General features: G+C 40.5%; 1 protein-coding gene across 1 annotated transcript; it reads right to left on the bottom strand.

The window, feature by feature from the left end:
- Positions 1-615: 615 nt before the first annotated feature.
- Positions 616-3709, bottom strand: LOC141589888 (drimenol monooxygenase-like). Its single transcript, XM_074410510.1, has 2 exons — positions 3368-3709; positions 616-1218 (listed from the first exon to the last, which is right to left on the bottom strand). The coding sequence occupies exons 1-2, from the start codon at positions 3707-3709 to the stop codon at positions 616-618; spliced, it is 945 nt and encodes a 314-aa protein (XP_074266611.1).
- Between the last annotated feature and the right edge of the window lie 8569 nt (positions 3710-12278).

Genomic DNA, 12278 nt, shown 5'->3' with positions numbered 1-12278 from the left:
CTTTTTCTCAAGGTAATCAATTTGCAGTTACTTTCTTACTCTTACTTTGAAATCTAAGTGAAGTTATGGCTTTTTTTCTTTTACAAATTTGCATTTTCTTATCCTATACTTTTATTGAGATTGTAGCTACAAAATCAAGCTCATGAAAGTATTTGGTGCCTTTTAGAGAGAAAGGATGGAGATAAAGATGTAGTACTTGCAGAAAAAATCGTGTTTTTTTTACCTTCGTTACGAGAGAAAGACGACTTATTTTATTGGTGTTGATGAAAGTTGTCATGTATATGACTGAGTAAGGACTAAAGAGTGATAAATAGTATTGTATAATTTAATTATATATAGAAATTATACGTATAAAACCAAGAGTGTACAGAGCAGTAGTTGATTTTGTCATGAGATTTTGAAGAGAAATAGGGAGGGGGTTGAATTTCACCTTTAGTTAGACTTAAGGGGGCTAATTGCTACATATAAAAGTTAGGGGGCTTGATTGCACTATTGATTAAATAAGGGTTTTAATTGTCACTTCCGTGATTTATTAACAACATACAGTCAAATTTTCAAAACTTTGAACTCTTAAAAAGCAAATGAGACAATGTTAACGAAGGAAATGAGTAATAATTAACGACAAATTGGAACAACACGAAGTCGTTGAACTTTCTCAATTGTGAATCCATCTTTTTCCCCCATGTCCATATTTTCGGGTGTGACACCATCTTCAAGTATCCAATCAAACTCATGAATGAGTGAAGCAAGCATCAGAGGAATTATCCGATTGACCAGTGGCATACCAGGACACATACGACGACCAGCACCAAATGGAATCATATAAAAATTATGACGTTTGACATCAATCTCCGATCCCAAAAATCTTTCAGGCCCAAAGTTCTCCGGGTTATTCCAAGTCTCAGGGTCTCTTCCAATAGCCCATATGTTAAGTAACACCATTGAGTTTGCAGGGATTGTGTATCCACACATGTTTACGTCTGAATTGACTTTTCTCAGTGGGATTGCAGCTGGAGGGTGTAGTCTCAAGGTTTCCTTGACAATTGCTTGTAAATATGGGAGCTGAGTGGTATGATCTTCCTGAACGGAATTTCCTTTTCCGACCATTTCTCGAAGCTCTGCTTGTAAGATTTTGAGCTTGTTAGGATTACAAATTAGTTCTGCCATTGCCCATTCAAATGTGATTGATGTTGTGTCTGCTGCCGCTACAATTAAATCCTAGATGGGGAGAAAACATTGAGAAGTCATTGGATTAGCACAATCAGTCAATTTTTGTGCATTTTATGACTACGAAAATGAGTTGGTGATACCCAATATCGGCGCCACCCTCTCACATGCAATAAGTGGGGACCCCGTTAATAAAGGATGCATGTGAGAGGTTGGCACCCAATCTCGACGCCACGCGATAGCGCCCTATCATTATCCGACGGACTTTAAGAGCATGTATGTTAGGCAATATGCATGTTATTAAGTGATTGCTCTTTTGTCTGTTGAAAGCAAAGGTCATAGGCTAATCTAATTTAATCTAATCAATCAATCAATACTATGTATATAATCTAGAAATCAAGGGAATTTAATGTAAGCAGATAAATCTATACAATTTCATTATACTATATAGTTTATTAGATACAGAAAGATGTTAATTGTTTAACATAGATAAACATAATATAGTAGTCTATGTTTTGGAAATTATGTAACGGGAAATAAATCAGGTTTGTTTCAAAAAGATACAATATTCCGTAATCTGTATATTATATAAAATTAGATAATCAACTGATTTAAAATTAAATTTGATAAAATAATTTTAATAACATTTGATGTACCAAATCCCTTATAGTGTTATTCCCGCTCAAGTTTCCTGCTCAACTGCCCCCATATAGAATATTCCATCCTAAAATATCCCCTTTTAAACTATTGTAATGAATAATATATTGCCACATAATTGTATGTATATATATATACACACACACACACACACACACACACACACACACACACACCGAAAATCCCAGAAAATTAAGAACAATAAATGGCAACTTTATATACACTATACAATATTCTCTATCGAGATTATCATCCAATACACAATCCTCAAATTACATACACAATATATTTCAAAAAAAAAAAAATATTATATACACAATACACAATATTCTACCGAGATTATCCCCCAATTTATAAATCGTCTTTTTAGATTCGTACTATATCATCGTTTTTACCGGATTTCTTAATGGGATGTGTTATTTCCAATACGCCATATTACTAAATCCAACACATTTTTGCAAACTTTTCCGACTTTGTCCCTTTTATTTTTTACACAGAAACAACCCTAAAATAAAAAGAGAAAAGAGGCCAAATGTTTGCACCCACTGCCAGCCACCCCTCAAGCTGCCCCATCAACTGGTCGGCGTCAGAGAAAATTGAGGGTCCACAACGACGGACAGAGGGGAGTGTAGTCGGCGATGGAGAAGGGAAGAATTTTGGATTAATGGCGTTCACAAATCGACGAGTTCACATGTCGATAACGGGACTAGGGTCGACGGCGTGGGGAAGATGATCGCCGCTGGTGGAGGGGGTTGACAGCGTGAGGGAAGGTGGTCGGCGCCGGTGGGAATGGAGGTCGGAGTAAGGGGAAGAGGAGGGTGTGCAGCAGGGGGTTGTCGGCCTGGGTTTTTGGGAGTTCTTTTTTTTTTTTTTATTAAAAAGGGTAGTGGTGGAAAAAATAGGAAAAATGTGTAGGATATAGCAAAATGACGTGTTGGATTTAGCAATTACGTTCTTAATAAGGCTAATACGTGTTTTAATTAGAGATCGTACATCTAAATTAAAATGTATTATTAATGTCATCATTTAGTTGTATGTAATATCATTTACAATTATAATTTTATTAATACTTCAAAACAGATATAATGTAACTTAAAATATCCCTTCATGTTAGTAAACTTTCGTATACTTTCATGTAAGTTATAACAAGTACATTTAACATTAAATTAAAATCATATTCAATTTATACAAATAATATTAATTTGGACAACTCTCTAGAAACACTCCCTATAAAATTACCGTGCTGTAGCACGGGTTCTATACTAATATAATAGTAATAGTAATGACAGTAATAAAAGTAACAATAATAGCAGTTGGAGTAATGAAAGTAATGGTAATAATAACGGAAGTAGTAAAATTAACATTATTAAACGTGGTAGTAGTGAAAGAAACAATAATGACTGCGGGAATAGTAGAAGTAATGGTGGTCACAACAATTAGATTTAATAAAATTATTTTGCTAGTGTAAAAATGAGTTTGATAAAATTAATGAAAATGAATATAATTGTAAAAATAAGGTGAGTAGTCAAAGAAACTGTCTTACCATGAATAGGTGAGCAATAGCTAATGCCTCAATATACTCTGCTTCGTTTGGTTTTATGTCTAACAACGCCTCCAGAACGTCGTCGCATCGTACATAATTTGGCAAGCATCTATCGCGCAACCGCTGTTCAATGATCTGATTGAACACATCGAGCATCTTCCGGAAGTGAATACTTGTACGCCGTCTGATACCTTGAAGATCGAGCTTTTTCATAATCGGAAAAAAGTCTCCAAGATTAGGCATCCCCATTTCTTCAACAATATGTCGAAACGTTTTTCGGAATGAGCAAGATAATTCCGAAACAGGATCAGCCAAATCCAATGAAAATAAAGAAGTCGACATTACGTTCAATATTACATCAAAACCGACTTGCCCAATATTGACAACCGCCCCCGTATTGGTGCATTTTTTAACGTAAGAGCAAAGATCTCTCACCTTATTTTCTCGAATGTACCGACTAGCGTCGAGTTTTCGGGCTGTTAACATGTGGGAATTTGAGAGTTTACGTAAGTTACGCCATTTCGAAGTTGGTGGAAGAAAGATGGCTGAATTGTCGTGGTGGTCGAGTGCACAAATTGCATCAATGACGGTCCTATCGGAAAAGGTAAGGTCATGTTTTCGTATGGCTTCTTCGACGACAGAAGCCGAAGATAAAACAACAGTTGGGAGTTGTCCTAGCTTAAGAAACATGATAGGGCCATGTATCTTAGCTAGTTTAGCTAATGATTTATGTCGCAAAGGACCTAAACAAAAGAGATTTCCGAAAATTGGTAGTGATGGTGAAGGGCTTGGTGGTAATTTCCTTGTATTTGATTTGTGTTTGGTGAAAAACTTAATTATTAATCGTACAACGGAAAGAAATAAAAGTATGTTTAGAAAATAACTACCATTAAATTCCATAATAATGGATTGATGGTGGTGTATGACTGTATGATATGATTTTGTGCTTGAGTTTTCTTGCTATTTATAATGGTGTCAAACAAACGTGAAGGAATGAAGGATACAGTCATTGACCCGGCAAACGGATTAATTGGCTGGCACCAGATCGGGTGCGTCACATTTACGGGTTAATTTGGATCGGGTAGGGTCATTTTGGGTTGGGTCGAGTCATGTCAGTTCTGGTTCCGAGTTTGTTTCGATATGTTGGTCAGGTTATTTTCGCCTTTTCGGGTCAAACAGGTCGGGTTGTCTCGGATCCGAGTCATTTTTGGGTCAATGATTAAAAGAAAATAAATGTACGTTTAGTATTATTACCTATATTTGGTTTAGTTTTTTTTTATTTTTTTTTATCAAATGAGCGCACTTATATCGCGAGTGATAATCGAACCACAAACCTCATGACTTGAGTAAGAGAGCTCTTACTCCTTTAAGCTTAGTCTTTTTCTCATATTTGGTTTAATTTTAATGATTGATTCTTTATTTAAACGTAAATAATTTAAAGTATGTTTTTAATTCAATCATTTCAATTATTATTTTTAATCAATTAGAGTAATGTTTTGTCGGATTATTTCTGAGTTGGGTGGTTTCGAGCCGGATCATTTCGGGCTAGGTAAGTTCCAGGTCAACAAAGCTCGGGTCATGTTCGGGTGTTGGGCCGGGGCAATTATGGTTTCGGGTCACATTCAGGGGTTGTAGTCCATGTCAATTTCGGGACCTCCATCAGCGTATTTTGGGTCGGGTTAGTTTTATCAAATCTAGATACAAAGGTTGTGGAAATGATGTCGACTGCCCTGCCACCCACCACATTATTTACTTACATTACTCTAATATATACAAGCAATTTGATCAACTAGTAACCCTGCCTGCTTGAATTTATTATTATCTACATAGTATAAATGATGAGTTTTTTCTTGACTTTTCACCGGCTATTGATTTTAGAAGTTGAAAAAAAATATTTTATTTAAGTAGGATCCTCCATGTTCTTAATACACATTTAATCACTCTCTCTCTCTCTCTCTCTCTCTCTCTCTCTCTCTCTTCCATTAATTAATTACCTCTTTTCCTACTTTCTTGAATTAAATACCTTACACTTTATCCTATTCCTCCACCACTATAAACCCAAATCAAAATACATATAATCAAGGATTATTTAATAAGAATAATTCAAACTATTGACCGTCTTCTCATAATAATCTGAACTTTATGTTAACTCACAATAAACCGAACTACCACCTCCTTCTTCTCGTAACAAACTTGTGGACGCGGGCCCACAAGGTTCGCTTGGGAAAACAAGCTTTTTCATTTGTGGAGTCGCCACCAAGTTATTGTGGAAAATTGGAAACCTTTCGAATACTTCGTGTCATGTCAAGACACAAAGTAGTGACATGAACACCAAGAACTCGTTACCCTTAGCATTTTATGTCTAGAATGACTCTCGTGGATGCCAATGAACACGGATGTTCACAGAGATCTGTAAGGGGTGAGGGTACATATTAGGAAGCTCTTTTGATCGAACACCTAATCCCGCCCGCCACGATAGCGGCCTCTACTAATGATTAGGGAAATCGTTCATAGTTGATATGTTGAAGGTTATATACATGCAATGCAACAAACAACGTTTTAATCCTAACATGTGAAGATTAACTAAGTCGGTTAACATGTAATTTAGCATACAATTGGGTTGAAGTAGGGATTAGATTAATTACATGTGAGAGCATACAAACAATAAATAATAAATAATAGAATAAAAAAAATACATTAATATGAATCGATCGATGAAATCAAGCATTCGGTCTCCCTTCGAGGTCACAAGACGGTCAACCTCAACTCTTGTCAATCCAAGCAAATCCCTAAATTTGTTTTTATACCCTTGAGAAGTAGAGGGTATAGCAGGCATATGTTCTGGGTCCCATCCACCAATTGCAACAATTTCTTCGGGGAACGGACATATATCTCTTCCAGGGAAGGCAAACACGTGGAAATTAGGGTCCCAATGCTCAAGACAAGCATCCAAGAATGGTTTAACAACCTTAACCAATTTCAAGCTCAAAATCGATCCAAAGTTATAGGCACCCATATCATGGTTCTCCACATTGGTGAATTCATTTGTCCATTCTTTGAGACGGATTTCCAAAGTATCCATGTTGTATAATTAATTAGAGAGTTTTATGTAATAGACGGAAGAAAGACGGAAGAATTATGTGAATAAAACCTCAATCGACGTCTATATTTATACTAAAAGTTGTTTCCTAAAATCAGTCAGAACACGGACACACTGGGAAGTGCTACGCCTCTTCGAAGGGACGTCGCTCATGCTGCGCCTCTTCCTCAGAGATATTTCTGTGATTTTCCGCGTTGGATCTTTCCTAATTCCTTAAACATAATTTCCTATTCGTATAAGTTATTATTTTTGGTAATTCCGTCGAATTACCATATTTCGAGTTTCCTAATCATATGGGCACGCTTTTCGAGGCGAAATCGGTATTTTCGTCAAATAAGCACACTTACCCATTTCTTTTTATTTTTTTTCTTTTTGGAGGAATCATTTCACCAATTTAACTATTTATTTTCAAACTTACCCATTTCTTTTTATTTTTATTTTTGGGGGAATCATTTCACTCCCGTTTCATATTTCATTTTAAACTTATGCGTTTCTATTTTTTTCTTTTTTTTAGGGGGTAGCCCTCCCTACCGTCCGGTCATTTTCGGCAATTTTTTTGCATTTTTTCGAGTCTTTGTCTTGCGCTAATTTAGACCATGTATAAAAATACATGTTTTATGTGCAATTTCTATGTAAATTTCAGCAGCATGACGGCATAAACCATCATCTACCAAACCTGTCCAAAGCTAACCTGCAGGTAGAAACAAGACAACCCAGCAGCAAAGGCACTCATGCCGTCATATATACAACCAAAAGGATATATGTACATCAAACTGGGGGCTCGTGCCCGAATTAAAGTTCGAAAGTCCAAAATGAAAGTCCTAAAATGTACAAAAGTGTATGCGGTACAGCCAACAACAAAAACAACCAAAAGGAAGAACAACTACTGTTGATCGCCGTCTAGCTCGGTAACTCTCGTCTCGAGAGCAGCGATCTCGGCGTCGCGGACCTCCAAATCCCTCAATAAGCGAGTTGTCTCCTCCCGGGACTGCGCCAGCTCATGCTCCAGGTCGTGCTCCCTCTGCAAATGACAAGAATTGGCTCATGTCAATCATTTCAAACATAAACAAAGCCACAAACCGAGATGGCGCTACCTGCATTTCAATAAACAAGGATTCTCAATGATTGGACAAGAATAGGCAAATGTATTCTTATACAAAAGCTAATAAAACTGGGGAACTTACCCTCCGAATCAGATGCTGCCACTCGTCCATGCCATCATCTGTCACCGCCTCGCCAAAGTCGCGAAGCTCGGAGATTGTCGTCATCCCCGCCGCATCAGTGTACTCGAGGGTCTCGGGGTACGCTGGGGGCTCAACGCCCGCCGCCTCAACCTCCTGCAAAATCCAAATGGTCTTAGCAATCGGTGATCATTCATCATATTTTCAAACACGGAAAGAAAAGTGAAGCACTTACCACGACCAGCCAGTACGCCAACCTCCGATGAGTGAACGCAGAGTAATTCTCGTCGGGAAGAAGAAGACCGTCGCCGCCGACGTCTGCCAGGTCAGCCTCCCTCTCAGCATCGGAAGGCTCCCTAAACATCGTTCAAGGAGGATCGATGGGGACCGTGAAGACATCTCGAGAGCACTGGCGAGTCAAACGCTCGCCCAAGTACCACACTGGACCCATCGACGTCCTCAGCAGCAACCGGCTCGAGCTCCTAGGTCGAAGGACCTTAGCCACAAAAGGAGGGACGTCAGTGTAGTCCACCCAAGGACTGGGCACCCACTGAGACAAAGCAAACAAAAGGTCATTCTTATGATCGTTTCTGAAACAAAGCGATGAGAAAGCAAATAAAGGAAAGTGATACTCACGCCACTCAGCTGCAAGGCGTTCACGTCCCATCGATAGACGTTGTGAGAGGAACGCTGGCTCTTCCTACAACACATCACCCAATCCCTCACAACGGGATAAGCTCTCGCCCCCGGCTCCGTCCTCTTGGGCGCGAAGCTCGGAAAGTAGGAGTACACCCACGCCTGCAAAACAAGATAACCTATGACGATCTTTCGTGATTCGATAAGGGAAGAAAATGATCTTTTATGATACGAAATGAAGGTTCATACATTCAGCAGAAGTCCAGAGCCGACAGTAGCAGGATAAGTCCCCTTCCCCACCAGCTCCGGATGAACCATGGCCCTTATGTAGCGAGTGAGGACCACAAAACCGGGAGTGACTCAGTCCCAACGACCTAGGCCACTCAAGTCAGAAAGGAAGGGAAGAAGCTTCGTCGACAGCCTCTCCCCCTTGTCTCCAAGGTAGAGTGAAGACAAGAACCACCAAAGCCACATACGAGCTCTCTGCTCCGCAGTACAAGGAGGAGAAGCCGTCTCCCTCCCATCGATCATCACCATCGTCGGGATCTTCCCAGCAAAGTAATCCAGGACGTAGGAAATCAGCACCAACCCGGGAACCGCAACATCTTTCGCCGCCATGTTCCAACCGATCAAACTCCTAGCCTCAGCCGAGTCCACTCTCATGGCCGTCTCCAGCCACACCACAGCCTCTGTCCCGCATTGGAAACCAGAGATCATGTCGTAGTCCTCCAAAGTGACCCCAACCTTGCCAAAAGGCATGTGAAAGGTCGAGGTCGTGTCCCAGAACCGATCAAGGAAAGCTCGAATCAAGCAAAGGTTAGCCCGGATCTTCCTTCCCTTGATGTCCCTCCACGCTCCTACCAAGGCCCCAAAAGCTCCCAACTCGATGATGGTCTGCTCCTCCGCTGACAGCTTCCCGTAAGCCTCCATCATCGTCGTATAACCCGAAAAGGACCTGATGTTCCCGGCCTCCTATTTTGATTCAATGTGAAATCTATCTTTAGCTCGAATGAAAGAGAAAAGGAATAGCAAAGGAAGGACAAAGAAGGTAAATGAAGGAATGGTGAATTCAATTTACCAAGCTCTTCACCGTCCTGTAGGACAGGTGACTCTCTGCCGCCCAGATGAGATATCGGCTATCCCATCTCTTAGGCCACTCCGGTGCTCCCCTCAGATGATGACCGCCTCGTTCAACGTTGGCCAGCCTCGAGGCTTCCTCCTCAACAGCCTCCTCCTCGACGACCTCGTTATCGGTCGCCGCCGCAGCAGCAAAAGCCTCCTCTAACGCCTCCTCGAGCATAAGAGAAGGGTCAAGAACAGTGTCCACGTCCATGGGAACTCTCCCTAATGTAGAAGCCTTGTCACCTGCAAAATTAGAGAAAATTAGGCTGCGTCAGGTGACGGCGAGCCTTAGTTCGGGGGTTTTCAAGCTTTCAAAGCTCCGAAATCGCCCTTTTCTCGCCATCTTTGGCCATTTATCCCGAAACCCATCCACTAATGTGGTAATATGGGTCAAGTCAAGCCTAAATTCAAGCCTAGTCATGGGTTCGAGTCGGAATTTCGATAGCATTTCGTTATAACGGTGATTATGCCCTAGAAAAGTGTCCTGAAAAAGCCATCGCAAATAAAAAATATGAGATGGTAGGAAGTTTACCCATCACACAAGGATTCCAAATATCAAGTTTCGTCACAAATGGGCAATCTTAAGGCTATTTTCGAAGCAATTTACGATTCAGCTATGAGACCGTCACAATTTCACTCAAATGCTCAAAACTCGATGAAAATTCGAAATGAACACATGGTTATGACCCTTATACTACCAATTATCCATTTACAAGGTCAATTTTACAAGGCAAGATCATTTGGGGGAAAAGCCCCAAAGTTTTTCGACATTTAGGGTTGGAAACCCTAATTTGTCGATCCAAATTGCGCAAATACGGATGATTAATGCAAAGATAAGATACATACCTCGATTAGTCATGGCAAATGCAAGATCTTGATCAAATCTTGACGGAAAATGGTTGAAATTTGAGAGAGTTTTTCTGATTTGTGTTTTGCGGAAATGAACAGAACACGGGCCTTTGTCGAGTTTTTACTCGGACAGAGACACATCCAGGAAAGGACGCAGCAGATGCTGCGCCTCTTCCAAGAGTCGCAGCTCTTTCTGCGCCTCTTCCTCAACTTCCCTCCAAATCAATTTTCGAAAATTCGTTATAAGTTCGTTATTTGTGGGCCCATCGTTGGTGCGCCTCTTCCTCGACACCATATATCATATATTTGGTCCGTTTGATGTTTATTCTTCGTCCGGACCCGTATTTTCGAGCAGACTGCGAACCGTCGCAGTACTTTATCAAGACCTCGCTTGCCACAACGAGCGAATATCCTCTGACAGGTGTTTTGACACGCCTCAATTATGTTCCCCCAGCGAGTGTTCAAGACAGCCATTTGTTCCTCTCAACACGTGGAGTTCAACCTCAATCTCAAGTTTTTTTACCGAAGTTTGTTTGAAGACCGACCCAAGCAGATTTCTCCCAGCAGTTTCTACCGACATCCTGCTGCCCTTCAATATTACGTTTTGTTTCCCCTTGGAGTCCGACAGAGTAAGGAGTCTCAAGGAATCTCAGGTATGGTCTCTTCTTACGGCTGGAGAGCCTCCCTACGTAGTCTAATGGACTTTAAACGACCCTCCCCGATAGTCGACAGACTCTAAAATATTCCCGACGACAGGTCCTTGGCTAAGACCCCTTGAGCCGCCTCGCGTCGCCATAGTCGTCAGGTTGTAATATTCGATTGACCTGATGGCTATACTTTGACTTTCGCCTTGTCCAAGTCTCAGTCAAAGTGGGGGCCCTGTAGATACCTCATTTCAGCACCTCCCGCAAGCCACCCGGTGATGATTGGGCCGCATGTTTGGTACACGGAACGATTTTTGATAATTCGTAAGTTTATCGTCAAGTGATAGCTCAAATACCTGTGTCTACCCCTTGGTCGTCATCTACGCGCCGTTACGGCCGTTTTGACAGTTATTAGAGTACATTTGGAGTCCGGGTCAAAAACCGTCTTCATTTTCTAATAACAGTTTAAAATGCCGAGTCAGAATATTCTGGAATGTTCCGGATATTTCTATTCCATATTTTCAATCTTTTAATCTTTTGGTAAATTATATCCCGAAATTATATTTTATATAATAAGGATTTTGAGATCAACCGCAATTCCATAATAGAAACGCGGAATCTATTTTCCGCAGGAGGAAACCATTGGGGAAAGGACGCAGTAGGTGCTGCGCCTCTTCCTCAGCTCCTTTCTGCGTATTTTAAGATCTTTTCGAGATTTACATCCAAAGTTTTACCGAAACCCTAATTCCTTCATGTGATTAATATAAATAGGGACCTTCGTTCTTTATATTTCTCACGCGAGTGTCCGCCCTTCTCTTCTCCCTTTGCATTCTAAGACCACGCTCTTGCTTTTTGGCGTCTACGTGCTTGAACTTTCGACCACGTAAGCTCGGATCTTTCTGAGTACCAGCCTCGTTTTGCATGACCGACCAATTTGACCAACTCAATCAACTTAATCAACTTTGTTTAATTTCCTCTTAGAGGGCACTTTCGTCGTACATTCGAGTCGCGCATCACTAAACGTTAACTTAGTTAATCTCGTTTCGTCAAACATACATGTAAGTCTGAGGGTGTAAATCCCATCTTTTACTATTGTATTTTATTTTTTGTAATCATTATTGTAAGGTTTACGTCGAATATATATTCAAAACCGATTTATAAAACCTTTATTCAAACCCTTTTTACGGATTAACGGGAGACCGACATCGAGAAGGAACGCGGCAACGGCTGCGCCTCTTCGAAGGGACGCAGCATCTGTTGCGCCTCTTCGTGAAGCTGTTGCTTTCCTTCTTCTTCCTTCGTCCTCTGTTTAATTCGTTTGTTTATTTTTGATTCGTCTTTGCTTATTCTTATTTCATTCGTATAATAAATTTAGCATA

This window comes from Silene latifolia, chromosome 1, assembly GCF_048544455.1.
Source record: "Silene latifolia isolate original U9 population chromosome 1, ASM4854445v1, whole genome shotgun sequence".
Taxonomy (NCBI): domain Eukaryota; kingdom Viridiplantae; phylum Streptophyta; class Magnoliopsida; order Caryophyllales; family Caryophyllaceae; genus Silene; species Silene latifolia.
This window is presented reverse-complemented; position numbering and strand designations above follow the sequence as displayed.